Source organism: Phycodurus eques, chromosome 18 (genome assembly GCF_024500275.1).
Source record: "Phycodurus eques isolate BA_2022a chromosome 18, UOR_Pequ_1.1, whole genome shotgun sequence".
Taxonomy (NCBI): Eukaryota; Metazoa; Chordata; class Actinopteri; order Syngnathiformes; family Syngnathidae; genus Phycodurus; species Phycodurus eques.
In genome coordinates, this window is record NC_084542.1 from 3,038,041 (window position 1) to 3,056,016 (window position 17,976).

Genomic DNA, 17,976 nt, shown 5'->3' on the forward strand with positions numbered 1-17,976 from the left:
TGTGCTGCCATGTGACTGACTTGTGTCGTTTGATTGGTGAACTAGAGTCGAACGTCACGAGCACATACGTTGGATTAGATCAAACAGCTCCCAATGCGGAAGTTGTATTATAAACAGATGACATGCACATGAAAAACAGATGACATGCAAATGAAAACAGTGATAAATAAGTACTAATTGATAAATAAAAGTAACGAGCGATGTTGATCAATGTAACGGAGGAAAGGTTTCATTTGTTCTTAACATAAATACTCAAGTAAAAGTAAAAAGTATGCCGCATTAAAACTACTCTGACAAATACAATTTATCCAAAATAGTACTTGAGTAGACGGCAAAGTGGACGACTGAGCGCCTGCCTCACAGTTCTGAGGACTGGGGTACAATCCCCGGCCCCGCCTGTATGGAGTTTGCATGTCTCCCCGTGCCTGTGTGGGTTTTTTCCGGGCACTCCGGTTTCCTCCCACATCCCAAACACATGCATGGTAGGTTAATTGACAACTCTAAATTGCCCGTAGGTGTGAATGTGAGTGCGAATGGTTGTTTGTTTGTATGTGCCCTATGATTGGCTGGCAACCAGTTCAGGTCCTGCCCAATGAAAGCTGGGATAGGCTCCAGCACGCCCCCGACCCTAGTGAGGAGAAGCGGCTCAGAAAATGGATGGATGGATGGTACTTGAGTAAATGTAATGGAGTAATAAGTGTGCGTTCCTACCAACCTCTGCTTGAGAGTCATGTTGAGTTTCTGTTCAGTTTTAATAGTAAAGTTACTACAACTATGTTCATGTGGGTGGTCATTTTGACTTAAGTATAAATGCATAAAATAACTCAAATGGAGGAAATAATATGCTCAGGCTATCTGATAGGAATCAATCCACTCCAGGTGCCTTTTGTTCAATGCTTTATAAAGTATAATGCGAGAACTAAATCTTTTGCTCGTGTTTACAGCATTTATGACCATGCTTTGGTTGAAAGTGAAAGGTACTTATTGTCATGAGCTGCCCTGCAGTTCCATTGTCGGAGTCAGGGTGGCGCTTTATGCCCTCTCGCCCTGTCACTCCCTTCCCCCTCTCTTTCCAGCACCTTCCTCGGCCGCATACCTGTCAGCAATCAGCCTGCATTTAAGCCTGCCAGTTCCCGGAAACTGTTTGCCAGAGTATTGCAGCTTCTACAGTGGTACCACGGCTCGCCTGTCTCAAGTAATCAGAATCAGATCAGAATTAGAATCCGAATCAGAATCAGAATCAGAATCATCTTTATTTGCCAAGTATGTCCAAAAACACACAAGTAATTTGTCTCTGGTAGTTGGAGCCGCTCTAGTACGACAACAGACAGTCAATTTACAGAACACTTTGGAGACAGAAAGACATTGACAAAAAAAAAAAAACAGTCACTGAGCAGTAAAGGGTTGCTAGTTATCTGGACATAGTCTCTCCAGCGTGTCCTGGATCATCTACCGGGTCTTTCCCAGTGGGACATGCCCGGAACACCTCACCAGGGAGGCGTCCGGTAGGCATCCAAATCAGATGCCCCAGCCACCTCTTCTGGCTCCTGCGGAGGAAACTCATTTCGGCCGCTTGTATCCGGGATCTTGTTCTTTTGGCCCACAACTCATGACCATAGATGAGAGTAGGAACGTAGATCGACCGGTAAATCGAGAGCTTCGGCTTTCGGCTTAGCTCCTTCTTTACCACAACGGACCGATACAAAGTCTGCATCACTGCAGATGCTGCATCGATCCGCCTGTTGATCTCCCGTTCCATTCTTCCCTAACTCGTGAACAAGACCCCAAGATATTTGAACTCCTCCACTTGAGGCAGGATCTCATCCCCGACCCAGAGAGGGCACTCCACCCTTTTCCGACTGAGGACCATTGTCTCAGATTTGGAGGTGCTGATTCTCATCCCAGCCACTTCACACTCGGCTGCAAAGCACTCCAGTGAGAGTTGGAGATCACGGCTTGATGACAACAGAGCTTCATCATCTGTAAAAAGCAGCGATGCAATTCTGAGGCCACCAAACCTGACCCATTCTACGCATCGGCTGCGCATAGAAATTCTGTCCATAAAAGTTATGAATAGAATCGGTGACAAAGGGCAGCCTCGCAAGAGTCCAACCCTCACCGGAAACGAGTCCAACTTACTGCCGGTAATGCGGACCAAGCTCTGACACCGGTCGTACAGGGACTGAACAGCCTGTTTCAGAGGGTTCGGTAGCCCATAATCCCGAAGCACCCCCCACAGGACTCCCCGAGGGACACGGTCGAACGCCGTCTCCAAGTCCACAAAACAAAAGTAGACTGGTTGTGCGAACTCCCATGCACCTCGAGAACCCTGCCGAGGGTGTAGAGCTGGTCCACTGTCACACGGCCAGGACAAAAACCACACTGCTCCTCCTGAATCTGAGATTCGACTTCCCGACGGACCCTCCTCTCCAGCACCCCTGAATAGACCTTAACAGGGAGGCTGAGGAGTGTGATCCCCCTGTAGTTGGAACACACCCTCCGGTCCCCCTTCTTACAAAGGGGGACCACCACCCCGGTCTGCCAATCCAGAGGCACTGTCCCGATGTCCACACGATGTTGCAGAGGCATGTCAACCAGGACAGCCCCACAACATCCAGAGCCTTTAGGAACTCCGGGCGAATCTCATCCACCTCTGGGGCCTTTTTAACCACCTCGTGACCTCAACCCCAGAGATAGGAGAGCCCGCCTCAGAGAACCCAGACTCTACTTCCTCATGGTAAGGCGTGTCGGTGGAGTTGAGAAGGTCTTCAAAGTATTCTCCCCACCGACTCACAACGTCCCGAGTCGAGGTCAGCAGCGCCCTATCCCCACTATACACAGTGTTGGTGGTGCACTGCTTTCACCTCCTGAGATGCCGGATGGTGGACCAGAATTTCCCCGAAGCCATTCGAAAGTCTTTTTCCATGACCTCACCGAACTCCTCCCATGCCCGAGTTTTTGCTTCAAACTACATGTGTAGCCACAGCTGCCCTGGGGAAGTTTGGCAGAAGCATGACTGCCGTTCTGCGCCTACAGCACCTCCGACCACCACCAACCATGCAAACACATTCATTTGGAAGCAACATGGGTTAAGTGTCTTGCCCAAGGACACAATGACAACATGCACTCAGGCGGGGATATGAACCGGAGACCCTCCGGGTGCAGGGCATACAATTAATCTTGGCTCCACACCGCCCGTGGGTTGCCACTAAAAACTTTAAATAGGGCTCAAAATCTTTCTTAAACCGTTTTCTTGCCCAAGGACAACCTCTGTTTTGTTTTGGATGATGTTTCCTGTAAATAATACTTCAATCATGCCATGCTCTTAAAAATTGATTACACTGACAAATAAATATATACATCCATCCATCCATTTTCTGAGCCGCTTCTCCTCACTTGGGTCGCGGGCATGCTGGAGCCTATCCCAGCTGTCATCGGGCAGGTGGCGGGGTACACCCTGAACTGGTTGCCAGCCAATCGCAGGGCACATAGAAACAAACAACCATTCACACTCACAGTCATGCCTACGGGCAATTTAGAGTCTCCAATTAATGCATGTTTTTGGGATGTGGGAGGAAACCTGATTGCCCCGAGAAAACCCACGCAGGCATGGGGAAAACATGCAAACTCCACACAGGCGGGGACGGGGATTGAACCCGGCTTCTCAGAACTGTCAGGCTGACGCTCTAACCAGTCGGCCACCGTGCCGCCTAAATATATACATAAATAAACTAATAAATAAAAATACATACATACATAATGTTACAATTAATCTAGTAAAACATTTCACAGGTCTTGTCCAAAAAACTAGCATCGGTACAAAAAAATACTGTATTTTATAAAGCACTCGTTGAGCCCTGAGACATTCTGATGTCTATTCGGGTTCATGTTGCGGTAAAATAGGAATGAATTCAATTAGACTGTTAAAAGACTGTCAACAGTCACAAGGGAAAATATTTGACAAACACTGACTGTGAGCAGGATCTACTGAGAAAGTAGCTGTGAGGCAAACACATGAGCAGATTCTTTTCGGGGGGGGGGGGGGGGGTTTAGCCCCCAACACACACTGTCTTTGTTTAATAGATGACTCTATACTTTTGCATAAAATGGTCAGCATTCCGCTAACCAACAGCTGATCCAAATATGGGGAAGGGACTTCCTCAACAAATCAGACAGGCCTCATTTTCACCTGTTTCCAAATCACTTATTAAAACTCATGTCTTCTTCTTTATCTTTGATATCCATTTGAGATGTTGAATTGTTTATCATTATTCATGTTTATCTATTTTTTTTAAAATTCCTATTGATTTTATTGGGGCGGCACGATGCTTGATTGGTTAGCGCATCTGCCTCACAGTTCTGAGGACCCGGGTTCAAATCAGCTGTGTGGAGTTTGCATATTCTCCCCTTGCCTGCGTGGGTTTTCTCTGGGTACTTCGGTTTCCTCCCACATCCCAAAAACATGCATGGTAGGTTAATTGAAGACTCTAAATTGCCTGTAGGTGTGAATGTGAGTGGCGAGCAGTTTAGGGTTGCCTCTCAACCGAAGATACCAGGGATAGGCTCCAGCACGTCTGCGACCATAGTGAGGAGGAGTGGTACGGAAGATGAATGAATGATTTTATTGTTCTTTTTATGACTGAAATTTGTAACTTTTTAAATGTTATTTATTTACCCCCATTTGTGCTTTATGTGATACTTTCTGCTGATGTTGTTATGGATTTATTGGTTTGGTGCACTTTGCTTGCTTTTAAAGTGCTTCACAAATAAAGTTGGATTCGATTGAAGTGGGCGGCACGGTGACCGACTGGTTAGCACATCTGCCTCACAGTTCTGAGGACCAGAGTAAAAATCCAGCCTCACCTCTGTGGAGTTTGCATGTTCTCCCTGTGCCTGCATGGTTTTTCTCCAGGTACTCCGGTTTCCTCCCACATCCCAAAAACACGCATGGTAGGTTAACTAACGACTCTAAATTGACTGTAGGTGTGAGTGTGACTGGTTGTTTGTATATATGTGCCCTGCGAATGGCTGGCGACCAGTTCAGGGTGTACCCCGCCTCTCACCCAAAGATAGCTGGGGTAGGCTCCAGTACGCCCGCGACCCTAGTGAGGATAAGCAGGATGGAAAATGAATGAATGGACTGAATTGGACAAAGGCCAATGAAAATACCACAAGATTAAGACCAAGATTAAGTACTGTACATTGACGAACCTGCACTATACTTCCAGTAGAAAGAAATAAAAATGCTTTCCAAGTAAAGTCCAGTATCCACTTTAGTTCTTACAGTTATGTCAGTCAATTTAAAGAACACGAACCAGAGAACACAATTTTAATTTCAAACAGCTGAACCTGCATGGTTTAGAAATCCATAAATATATATCATCAAGCTACAAACTGATTGAATGTGGCTAATATCAGGCAAGTCATATCTGAAATGTCTATATATTGTTAGTTATAACCACCATTTAAAATGAAGAAAAATAAAAGTTTTTTGTTAAAAACAACAACAACAACTTTAAGCCCTCATAATAGGCTTTAGCATAACCGCACCAGAAATGCTAATCTTGGTTACTTTTGTACAGTTAAAACTAAAAAAAAATATATATATCATTTATTTGCCAGGTGCTAGTGTATTTTTTGCTGCTGTTTGTCACATGTGACATCACAACCAATCATTCTCACTGCCACTGAGAGGGAACTGAACCCATGCTGTCTGCCCTAAAGTCAGGCAAGAGAAACACAACACGTTAATGAATCAATGTAGAAAATAACGATGATGTGCAAATTAAATGTAATAGCTGAAATTGGTGACTAGCTTCTATACCGCCGTGCCTCTTGCTGAAAGTCAAATGAAATTGGCTCTTGTTAAGAATTTCCCCTTTTATATCTGCACGAGACAATTACCTATTACCAGAACATATTCAATAAGTGGGTTAGTCAACAGCGCACAAGTGCAGTCTGAAAGGCCTTAAAATGTGGCCAATGCTGTGAAGATTACTTTGGAAATGTAGTTGTAGTTAGTTACAACTACAAGCTACCTGGTTGAAAATTGAATAGCCTTGTAACTATTTCCCTTGCTTTGTCAAAGTGATATAACTAATTATATTTGATGACATTTTGATGATGTTTCTTAATTTTAATGAATGCATCAACAGGACCCTTACATGTGTCCTCTAAAAAAGTGGATTAAAAGAATTGATCATTGTATTGGAATTAACCACGTATTTATTCTTTACACAAAACAATAAACTGATAGCAAAACATGATGAAATGCAAATACATTAAAAAAATGTGTTGCATTATATGTGTACAGCATGTGGAAAACCACCATACCATACCATGGTGACCTAATGACAAATGTGCACAATTTAGACAATACAATTCATAAGACAAAGCAGATAAGTGAATGTTACATAAAAAAGTCCAAAATTATAAAAATGAGACTTTTCAAAACTCAATGTTCTTTTATGTGTTTCGAAAGTGTAACTTTGAGTCAACCTTTTCACAATCTCAGCCAAACTAATAGATAACACTACGCAGTGGTGCTTCGAGGTCATATTTGGAAACAGATGTCCTGTTTGAGACTACATGTTTAAGACAGAATGGCACATGACCAGAGAGAGCCAATCACAGATGTCGGCTTTAGAAGGAGGAAGTGATATGAAAAATATCTGAGCTTTTGTAGCTATTTTTCAAATTTAACTAAAATTATAATGATGGAAATTTCCAAAAGAAACTCTAATTCAATTACACATTTTCTCCCACTAAAGTATGGATTACAATTACATACATTTTGTGACTAAATTTCCTCCTCTCGTTTTTAGTTACTCCCTAACACTGGTGGTGGTGGATGGATGATTAATAATCTATGTATCCCTCTGTGGTATACAATTATTATTATTATTTTGTTTTTGTTCTGTTCGGCTTTTAGGTAAAGCTGAATGGAAAATCTGTATCCCTTTTATGCCATAACAGTTTTACTGTTTCACAGTGGAGTTTTTAAGCTTCCACTGTGGTATTATAATTGAGGTTTATTGAGAATCAGACTTGATCAGTCGAACAGAACAAGGTTTCTCAAAGGGAGAGACAAACAAAGACATAAGAAAAAGCACTAATTGTAAACAGGATGAGAGAAGTAAATCATAACATTATCTACAACAATGAAACATTAAATATGAGTGTTGCATGGGGCTGTAGTGCTTCACTCTGTGAGGGAAGGACAGGACAAGATAGAACAGGAAAAGGACAGGAGAAGAAGCATGCAGGACAAGGGTTGTACAACTGAAGTGTGGTGGCATTAATTATGTAAATTATAAAAGTCTACTGGACGAGACTATAAGTGAGGGGATACACAAGAGATTTGCATATTCATGAGTTATTTGTCGCAGTAATTGCGTGACCCCACACTCAGTGAAAGACTGCTAGGGGTTAGTTCCTGCGGATACATGCAAGTGAATTGATACTGTTTTACCTGCACAAAGACTGACAGAAGTGTTCTGTAATTGCTGGGGACGCACCGCGGCGGCTGAGGACCCCACCCAATCAATCGAGGGGCGGGATCAGGGCCAGGGGTCCACCGAGAGCAGCCCGGTGGACGGGACACGTCCCACACCGAGGGACCCAGCGCGGTCCGCCTGCCCCACCGAGGCAATTATTTGTATGTTAATTGTGAGCGCTATACCACTACTTCCCCAGACATTATTTGCTCTTTTCTTATTTCGGAGGAACAAGAAAATATAATGCTTAACTTGGAAGTACAACCCCAATTCCAATGAAGTTGGGACATTGTGTTAAACATAAATAACAACACATTACAATGATTTGCAAATCATGTTCTACCTATATTTAATTGAATACACTACAAAGACAAGACATTTAATGTTCAAACTGATAAACTTTATTGTTTTAGGCAAATAATCATTAACTTGGAATTTTATGGGTGCAACACGTTCCAAAACAGCTGGGACAGGTGGCAAAAAAGACTGAGAAAGTTTAGGAATGCTCATCAAACACCTGTTTGCAACATCCCACAGGTGAAGATGCTAATTGGATCGTTGTGAATGACTGAGCAATTCAGGGAAGCTCCTTTTATACCCAATCATGGCACCCACCTCTTCCCAATTAGCCTGTTCACCTGCGGGATGTTCCAAACAGGTGTTTGATGAGCAATCCTCAACTTTCTCAGTCTTTTTTGCCACCTGTCCCAGCTTTTTTGGAACCTGTTGCAGCCATAAAATTCTAAGTTAATGATTATTTGCTAAGAACAATCAAGTTTATCAGTTTGAACATTAAATATCTTGTCTTTGTAGTGTATTCAATTAAATATAGGTTGAACATGATTTGCAAATCATTGCATTCTGTTTTTATTTATGTTTAACACAACATCCGAACTTCATTGGAATTGGGGTTGTAGAAATGAATTCAAGAAAGTGCTAACAGGTAAGGTATTGCTTTCGATTTAAGAATACTGCCTTTAAAAATATTGTTTTGATTTACACCGATAGAATTGTCTTCACTGAATTTGCAAGACATTTGGCAATAATTTAATTGCACTGCATCATATTGAAAGGTGTTTCCTATATTTTGTTTGGCTTGTTTTTTGGTATATTGGAGGGGTAAAGGTACTGTTCTCTATCTTGTGTTACTGTTTTGAATTTTTTTATTTTATATTTTGAACCGGTAATTGTTTTTCATAAGACAAAGTCGAGCTACAGAAGTGTCGTAACACTGGAACTCATAATAAACTGAGGACGCCCTGTACACTGTGGTAGTTTCTAATGAAGTGTCAACTAATATACTTTTGGAATGTATTTTCTAACGCTACCAACACATTTCTAATAATCCTTACTCGCTGATCTATTGTTGCACAGTATGTATGAGGTTATTATACAGTATATGACAATAATGAGGTTGTTTGACTCAAAGACTCAATAGAGCATGGGAGAATACCAGTAAGCAACATCAAGTTCACTCAGGAGGATGTTAGTTGTAATAATTTTGAAAATTTTGTTAAAATGTATTTATTTTTGTACTGTTCTTACACCACCCACCCAGAAACAAGCTGGAGGTGATCAGAACCATAGCCCTGAGGCTTTCCCAGGCCAGCTGGAAGACATTGCCGTTCTCATTCCTAATCTCATTCTAGACCTGGAGAGGGCATGCACCCTTTTATGACCGATCTCAGATTTGGTGCTGATACTCCTCCCAGTATCTTCACTCTCAGCTGCGAACCTCTCCAGTGAGTGTTGGAGATCATGGCTTAATGAATCCAACAGAACCACATCATTTGCAAAAAAAAAAGACAGTTGAATTTCTGGAGCCACCAAACCACACCACTTTGCTGCTGTTTTTGATCTTTGTCCAAGCCAAAAGAAAAAGAAGGTCCAGATATTTTAGCCATTATTAACAGTTCTTTCATCACAGGCATTTTAAAGATTCTGTTCAAACGCCGAACTTCAAATCTTGCGTGATCACACGTGATCTCTCAAAACCAAAAAAGAAGAAACACTTCCAGCTTTACACCGATGTTTCCTGAACGTTCCCGAACATTGCCATAGCCTTATTAAATGGTGTTGTCCTCAAAAAATAACTTGCTGTGGAAAATACTTCTTGCCATCTAGGAAACCACTTTTATCCAAAGGATTGTAAGATAGCCTTATTTTTATTTACATTATTTTCCCTTTGTTGAGTCAGGGTGCTTCTTGATTGGCTACATCCGTTCCACGTCACGTTAACGTGTCATGACTCAGGAGAAGTCAGCTCTCCCCCACACACAAGACGACTTTTGGTCATAACTATAGAACACGTTTATTATATAAGATTGTCTGCCACAACTTGTTTCGGACCCTTAAATCAGGACAAATCCACTCTTAACACACATCGGCCCTAAGAACAGTTTTATAGGATAATCTTATAAGACTTAAGATTGTCTCATGGCGTTTGACGTGCTTGGTTAGGAAAGGGCAGAATCCGTACAAAAACAGGCCGATTGTCTTTATGTGTGTATCGGGCTTAAGAATGACCGGGCCTTTTTAGGTCGACCCCTTCAACTGTGAAACTCCCTGCCTGGGGATATCAGGCAAGCAAACTTCCATCCATCCATTTTCTCTACCGCTTATCCTCACTGGGGTCATGGGCTGCTGGAGCCTATCCCAGCTATCTTAGGTAGGGAGGCGGGGTTCACCCTGAACCGGTCACCAGCCAATTGCAGGGCACATAGAAACAAACAACCATTCGCAGTCACATTCACACCTACAGGCAATTTAGAGTCTTCAATCAACCTACTTGATTGAAGATGTGCAGCAGGTTTGGATGATTAAGGATAGAGATGGAAATGTATTGACTGGTGCCAGCAGCGTGCTGTATAGATGGAAACAATACTTTGAGGAGTTGATGAATGGCAAAAATAAGAGAGAGAGAAAAAGAGTAGAAGAGGCAAGTGTGTTGGACCAGGAAGTGCCAATGATTAGTAAATGGGAAGTTTGAAAGGCACTAAAGAGGATGAAAAATGGAAAGGCAGGTGGTCCTGATGACATACCTATGGAGGTATGGAAGCATCTTGGAGAGGTGGCTGTGGAGTTTTTGACCAGCTTGTTCAACAGAATTCTAGCGGATGAGAAGATGGAGTGTGCTGATGTCCATTTTTAAAAACAAGGGTGAGAAATATAGAGGAAAAAAGTTGATGAGCTACACAATGACGTTATAGGAAAGAGTAGTGGAGGCTAGAGTCAGGACAGATGTGAGTACTTGCCTAGAAAGAGTATCACAGATGCATTATTTGCCTTGAGGATGTTGATGGAAAAGTAGAGAGAAGGTCAGAAGGAGCTACATTGTGTCTCTAGAGCTAGAGAAAGCATAAGACAGAGTACCCAGAGATGAACTGTGGTCCTGCATGCAGAGGTCTGGAGTGGCAGAGAAGTATGTTAGAATAATACAGAACATGAACGAGGGCAGCAGAACAGTGGTGAGGTGTGCTGTAGGTGTGACCAGAGGAATTTAAGGTGGAGGTGGATCAGCCCTGAGCCCCTTTCTGTTTGCAGTGGTGAAGGATAGACTGACAGATGAGGTTAGACTGGAATCCCCATCGACCATGATGATCGCAGATGACATTGTGATCTACAGTGAAAGCAGGGAGCAGGTGGAGGAAAAGTTAGAAAGATGGAGGCATGCACTGGAAAGGAGAGGAATGAAGATTAGCCGAAGTAAAACAGAATATATGTGCATGAATGAGAGGGGTGGTGGGGGGAGAGTAAGGCTACAGGGAGAAGAGATAGCAAGGGTGGAGGACTAAATACTTGTGGTCAACAGTCCAGAGCAATGGTAAGTGTGGTAAGGAAGTGAAGAAACGGGTCCAAGAAGGTTGGAACAGGTGGCGGACGGTGTCAGCTGTGTTGTGTGATAGAAGAGTCTCTGCTAGGATGAAGCGCAAAGTTTATAACACAGTGGTGAGGCGAGCCATGATGTACGGATTAGAGACAGTGGCACTGAAGCGACTACAGGAAGCAGAGTTGGAGGTGGCGGAAATGAAAATGGTGAGGTTCTCTCCAGGATTGAGGTTGGATAGGATTAGAAATGAGCTCATCAGAGGGACATACAAGGGTAGAGGTTTTGGAGACAAAGTTAGAGAGAGCAGATTTCGATGGTGTGGACACATTCAGGACCAATAGTGAGTAAATCGGTAGTAGGATGATGAAGATGGTGCTGCCAGGCATGAGAGGTAGAGGAAGACCAAAGAGAAGGTTGATAGATGTAGTGATGGCAGCTGGCGTGGGATCGATTCACACACAATTCACACAATATAATTCAAGAAAAAAGGAAAAAATATGCTATTAACTCGTCACCAGTACAAACTATAGCATAACTATAGAATAGGAGAGGCTCTAGCTTCCCTGTAACCCTCAACAGGATACATGGTATTGAAAAAGGATTTTCGCGCAGTATGTATAGGATAAAATTACTAAAATCACTAAGACGCATGCTTTTACAAATAATTTACAGCATATAGCTGAAAGTTGAATCATTTTCAAATGTTTTTCCTGGCATTTGATCAAGGTAATTACTGTGAGAAATGACACATACTGAAAATATCTCTTGCAGAAAACATTGAAAAAAAGGCCGATTGGTAATACAGGCCAGAAACCACTGATTTAATAACAAGTCAAGAATTTGCAGGATGTCGAGCTACAGTATAGAGAGTCGGGTCCCTCATCGAATATCGACGATGCTGCAGCACTTCATTAATAGATGTAGACGCAGGTCGCAAGCCTTTGTATTATCACTTTTTTCTGTTTTCACATGATAATGCTCATGGATTATTATAGGCATGTTGTTGTCATAATTTAGTCATACAAAATGAAAGATCAGAAGACATTTTAGATTTCCTTGACAAAAACAACTTCAGGGCAAACGCATACATTTCTGATTCCAATTTGTAGGCACCTATGGTGTTTGTTTATTGATCTTGTCAAGCAAGCAATCAGCATATGACCACAGACTCGAATGATATGAGCATAGGCTCTCCAAAACAGTCACTCAGGCTTGAGGCGCCAAACCGATTCGCTTCAGTTTCTAATGTGCAACTAAACTGTAAAAATAGTTCCAAGCTGCTGATTCTTAAGGAATACGAACATCTGAAAGTAGACCAGTAAGCCATAAATCATGCTGAAATGCTAAAAACACTGCTCCAATTTAGATGATCTACCATTACTTTTTCTTGGTTTTGAAATAATCCCAACACAAATCCTGCTCCCCAGACAGAAGTGGAAGAACAACAATTGGCGACATTCATATAATCTTTAACACAAATTCCAAACTCAAATCCATCACGCTGTCATTTTATGTGCTCAAGCTTAACATGCCTATGCTTGGTGTCAGAAAGCCTACAATGTTTACATGCCTGTTGTCATTGTTTCATTCATGAATTGTATCTTTACCATCTACATTTGATATATGCTATATTATTGATAGTCCTTTAAAGCCCCTCACACTACATTGAAGTTATTTCATTCTCTCCAGATGCAGCTACTGAAAGCGTGTGCAGTTTCCTTTGCCTTCTACTATTAGCATTACCATTACCACCATCAAAATGAAGGCCAAAAAACCTGTCATAGCTCACAGATGAGAATTATCTTTAATTAACTGGAGGAGGGCAACCATGTTGTATGTATATACAATGGTTAAACAACCATTCGCACTCACATGCACACCAACGGACAATTTAGAGTTGTCAATTAACCTACCATGCATGTTTTTGGGATGTGGGAGGAAACCGCAGTACCCGGAGAAAACCCACGCAGGCACGGGGAGAACATGCAAACTCCACACAGACGGGGCCAAGGAACGGTTCGCTACCCCATATTCCCGAAGCACCCCCCATAGGACCCCCCGAGGGACACGGTCGAACGCCTTCTCCAAGTCTACAAAACACATGTAGACTGGTTGGGCGAACTCCCATGCACCCTCGAGGACCCTTCCAAGGGTGTAGAGCTGGTCCACTGTTCCACGGCCAGGACGAAAACCACACTGCTCCTCCTGAATCTGAGATTCGACTTCCCAACGGAACCTCCTCTCCAGGACCCCTGAATAGACCTTACCAGGGAGGCTGAGGAGTGTGATCCCCCTGTAGTTGGAACACACCCTCTGGTCCCCTTTCTTAAAAAAAGGGGCACTGCCAGCCCAGTCTGCCAATCTAGAAGCACCATCCCCAATGTCCACGCGATGTTGCAGAGGCGTGTTAACCAGGACAGCCCTACAACATCCTGAGCCTTGAGGAACTCCGGGCGAATCTCAGCCACCCCCAGGGCCTTGCCACCGAGGAGCTTTTTAACCACCTCGGTGACTTCGACCCCAGAGATTGGAGAGCCCGCCTCAGAGAACCCAGACTCCGCTCCCCTGTGCTTAGGGTCATTGTCTTGTTGGAAGGTGAACCTCCGGCCCAGTCTGAGTTCCTGAGCACTATGGAGAAGGTTTTCGTCCAGGATATCCCTGTACTTTGCCACATTCATTTTTCCTTCGATTGCAACCAGTCATCCTGTCCCTCCAGCTGAAAAACACCCCCACAGCATGATGCTGCCACCACCATGCTTCACTGTTGGGACTATTCGACAGGTGATGAGCAGTGCCTGGTTTTCTCCACACATTCCGCTTAGAATTAAGGCCAACAATTTCTATCTTGGTCTCATCAGACCAGAGAATCTTATTTCTCACCATCTTTGAGTTCTTCAGGTGTTTTTTAGCAAACTCCATGCGGGCTTTCATGTGTCTTGGACTGAGGAGATGCTTCCGTCGGGGTTCTCTGCCGTAAACCCCGACTGGTGGAGTGCTGCAGTGATTGTTGACTTTTAATATCTTTCTCCCATTTCCCGACTGCATCTGTGGAGCTCAGCCACAGTGATCTTTGGGTTCTTCTTTGCCTCTCTCACCAAGTCTCTTCTCCCCCAATTGCTCAGTTTGGCCGGACGGCCAGCTCTAGGAAGAGTTCTTGTCGTCCCAAACGTCTTCCATTTAAGGATTATGGAGGCCACTGTACTCTTAGGAACCTTAAGTGCAGCAGAAATGTTTTTGTAACCTTTACCAGATCTGTGCCTTGTGACAATTCTGTCTCTGAGCTCTTCAGGGAGTTCCTTTGACCTCATGATTCTCATTTGCTCTGACATGCACTGTGAGCTGTAAGGTCTTATATAGACAGGTGTGTGGCTTTCCTAATCAAGTCCAATCGGTATACTTAAACACAGCTGGACTCCAATGAAGGTGTAGAACCATCTCAAGGATGAGCAGAAGAAATGGACAGCACCCGAGTTATATATATGAGTGTCACAGCAAAGGGTCTGAATACTTATGGCTGTGATATTTCAGCTTTTCTTTTTTAATAAATCTGCAAAAATGTCAACAATTCCGTTTTTTTCTGTCAATATGCGGTGCTGTTTGTACATTAATGAGGAAAAATGAACTTAAATTAGTTTAGCAAATGGCTGCAATATAACAAAGAGCGAAAAATTTAAGTGTGTCTGAATACTTCCCGTACCCACTGTAAATATAATTTTCTCATCTACAAATCTTTTATTTTTGTATTACTGATTAGATCAAAATTATTTAACAATGCTAATGTTTTTGGGGTAGCATTTAAACAGTGTGGTGTTGCTTTGCAGACACCCCAACAATGATGTAAAAGTACCTGATATGCCGAAGTCGAAGATGGCTAAATTCACAGTCATGAGCTCTGGAGGCTTCAACTTAGTCTTGCGTTTCATAGTTTTGTACAAGACATATCCATTCCCTGTTGTGGAAATAATACCTGTAAGAGAGAGGAAATGTGTTGAACGCATTATTAACATTGACAATTTGGTCCCTGTTGGATTCACTGTCTGTTGTACATGATTTTGGGCATTATCCGTCCAACCATTTAAATTTCATGTCTTTGACTCTAAATTGCCCGTAGGTGTGAATGTGAGTGCGAATGTTGTTTGCTTGTATGCGTCCTGCGATTGGCTGGCAACCAGTTCAGGGTGTACCCCGCCGCCTGCCCGATGACAGCTGGGATAGGCTCCAGCACGCCCGCGACCCTAGTGAGGAGAAGCGGCTCTGAAAATGGATGGATGGATGACTGTCTTTGCTGGCATTAGCCCAAAATCTTTTATTCGTGAGGTTACGCATGGGTTTTCTTCCTCCCACATTCCAAAACCATCTCAGGTCACAAAAGACAGTAAAATCCCCACTGGTGGGAATGTGAGTATGTATGGTTGTTTCTCAGGGACTGGGAGTGAGACTGACTCCAGTTCATCCCTAAAGAGGAGAAGAGGGAGCAAATGGATGGATGACATCAAAAGTTGGCTTGTCCAAAATTACAGTGGCAATATCAGAATGCATTATACTTTATGCTAAATTCAATGGACCCACAGAGAAATTTATTATAAATTCAAATTATTTTTGTTGTTGTTGCAGTATTGTATTTTGTAGTTTTATAAATGACAATCCGATTTTGCTATATAACTTATAACAGCAACAGGATTTTTATTTATATAAAAATTTGACTGTTCTTTGTGATGCGGCAGGAAAGAACCACATAAGTTATGATTGATAGGTAGGGTCAAATTTCATTCATCCATTCATTCATTTTCCTCCGCTTATCCGAGGTCGGGTCGCGGAGGCAGCAGACTCAGCAGGGAAGCCCAGACTTCCCCAGCCGCTTCCTCCAGCTCTTCCGAGGAGATGCCAAGGCATTCCCAGGCCAGCCGGGAGAAATAGTCTCTCCAGCGTGTCCTGGGTCGTCCCTGGGGTCTCCTCCTGGTGGGACGTACCCGGAACAGTGTTCAGGAGGCATCCTAATCAGATGTCCGAGCTACCTTATCTGACTCCTCTCAATGTGGAGGGGCGGTGGCTCAACTCTGAGCCCCTCCCGGATGATCGAGCTTCTCACCCTATCTCTAAGGGAGAACCCGGACCCCCTGCGGAGGAAGCTTATTTTGGCCGCTTGTATCCGGGATCTTGTTCTTTTGGTCACGGCCCACAGCTCGAGACCATAGGTGAGGGTAGGAACGTAGATCGACTGGTAAATCGAGAGCTTCGCCTTTCGGTTTACCTCCTTCTTAACCACAACGGACCGATACAAAGTCTGCATCACTGCAGACGGTGAACCGATCCGCTTGTCGATCTCCCGTTCCATTCTTCCCTCACTCGTGAACAAGACCCCAAGATATTTGAACTCCTCCACTTGGGGCAGGATCTTATCCCCGACCCGGAGAGGGCACTCCACCCTTTTCCGACTGAGGACCATTGTCTCAGATTTGGAAGTGCTGATTCTCATCCCAGCCGCTTCACACTCGGCTGCGAAGCACGCCAGTAAGAGTTGGAGATCGCGGCTTGATGAAGCCAACAGAACCACATCATCTGCAAAAAGCAGAGATGCAATACTGAGGCCACCAAACCGGACCCCCTCTACGCCTCAGCTGCGCCTAGAAATCCTGTCCATAAACGTTATGAACAGAATCGGTGACAAAGGGCAGCCTTGGCAGAGTCCAACCCTCACCGGAAACGAGTCCGACTTACTGCCGGCAATGCGGACCAAACTCTGACATCGGTCGTACAGGGACCGAACAGCCCATATCAGGGGGTTCGGTACCCCATACTCCCGAAGCACCCCCCACAGGACTCTACGAGGGACACGGTCGAACGCCTTCTCCAAGTCCACAAAGTACATGTAGACTGGTTGGGCGAACTCCCATGTACCCTCAAAGACCCTGCTGAAGGTGAAGAGCTGGTCCAATGTTCCACGGCCAGGACGAAAACCACACTGCTTCTCTTGAATCTGAGGTTCGAACTCCCGATGGACCCTCCTTTCCAGCACCCCTGAATAGACCTTATCAGGTAGGCTTGAGGAGTGTGATCCCCCTGTAGTTGGAACACACCCTCCGGACCCCCTTTTTAAAAAGGGGGACCACCACCCTAGTCTGCCAATCCAGAGGCACTGTCCCCGATGTCCAAGCGATGTTGCAGAGGCGTGTCAAGCAGGACAACCCCACAACATCCCGAGCCTTTAGGAACTCAGGGCGAATTCTCTCTCTTCACCAGAGTGTTCAAGACATGCGGCCACAAGTCCGATGACACGGCCACAAAGTCGATCATCGAACTACGACCTAGGGTGTCCTGGTGCCAAGTGCACGTGTGGACACCCTTATGCTTGAACATGGTCTTCGTTATGGACAATCCGTGGGGAGCACAGAAGTCCATTAACAGCACACCACATGGGTTCTAATCGGGGGAGCCGTTCTTCCCAAACATGCCCCTCCAGGTCTCAATGCTATTGCCCATGTGAGGAATGAAGTCCCCCAGCAGAATAATGGAGTTCCCAGTGGGAGCGCTCTCCAGCACCCCCTCCAAGGACTCCAAAAAGGGTGGGTACTCTGAACTGCTGTTTGGTGCATAGGCACAAACAACAGTCAGGACCCGTCCCCCCCACCTAAAGGCGGAGGGAGGCTACCC

At 44.1% G+C, this 17,976-nt stretch overlaps 1 protein-coding gene across 2 annotated transcripts in view; it reads right to left on the minus strand.

Moving 5' to 3' along the window:
* Positions 1–17,976, minus strand: part of opn5 (opsin 5) — a 52,560-nt gene that overhangs the window by 16,054 nt on the left and 18,530 nt on the right. For both annotated transcript variants that reach the window (XM_061704600.1, XM_061704601.1), the window contains one exon: positions 15,173–15,292. In XM_061704600.1, the coding sequence (XP_061560584.1) occupies positions 15,173–15,292 (120 nt within the window). The remainder of the gene's footprint in view (positions 1–15,172; positions 15,293–17,976) is intronic.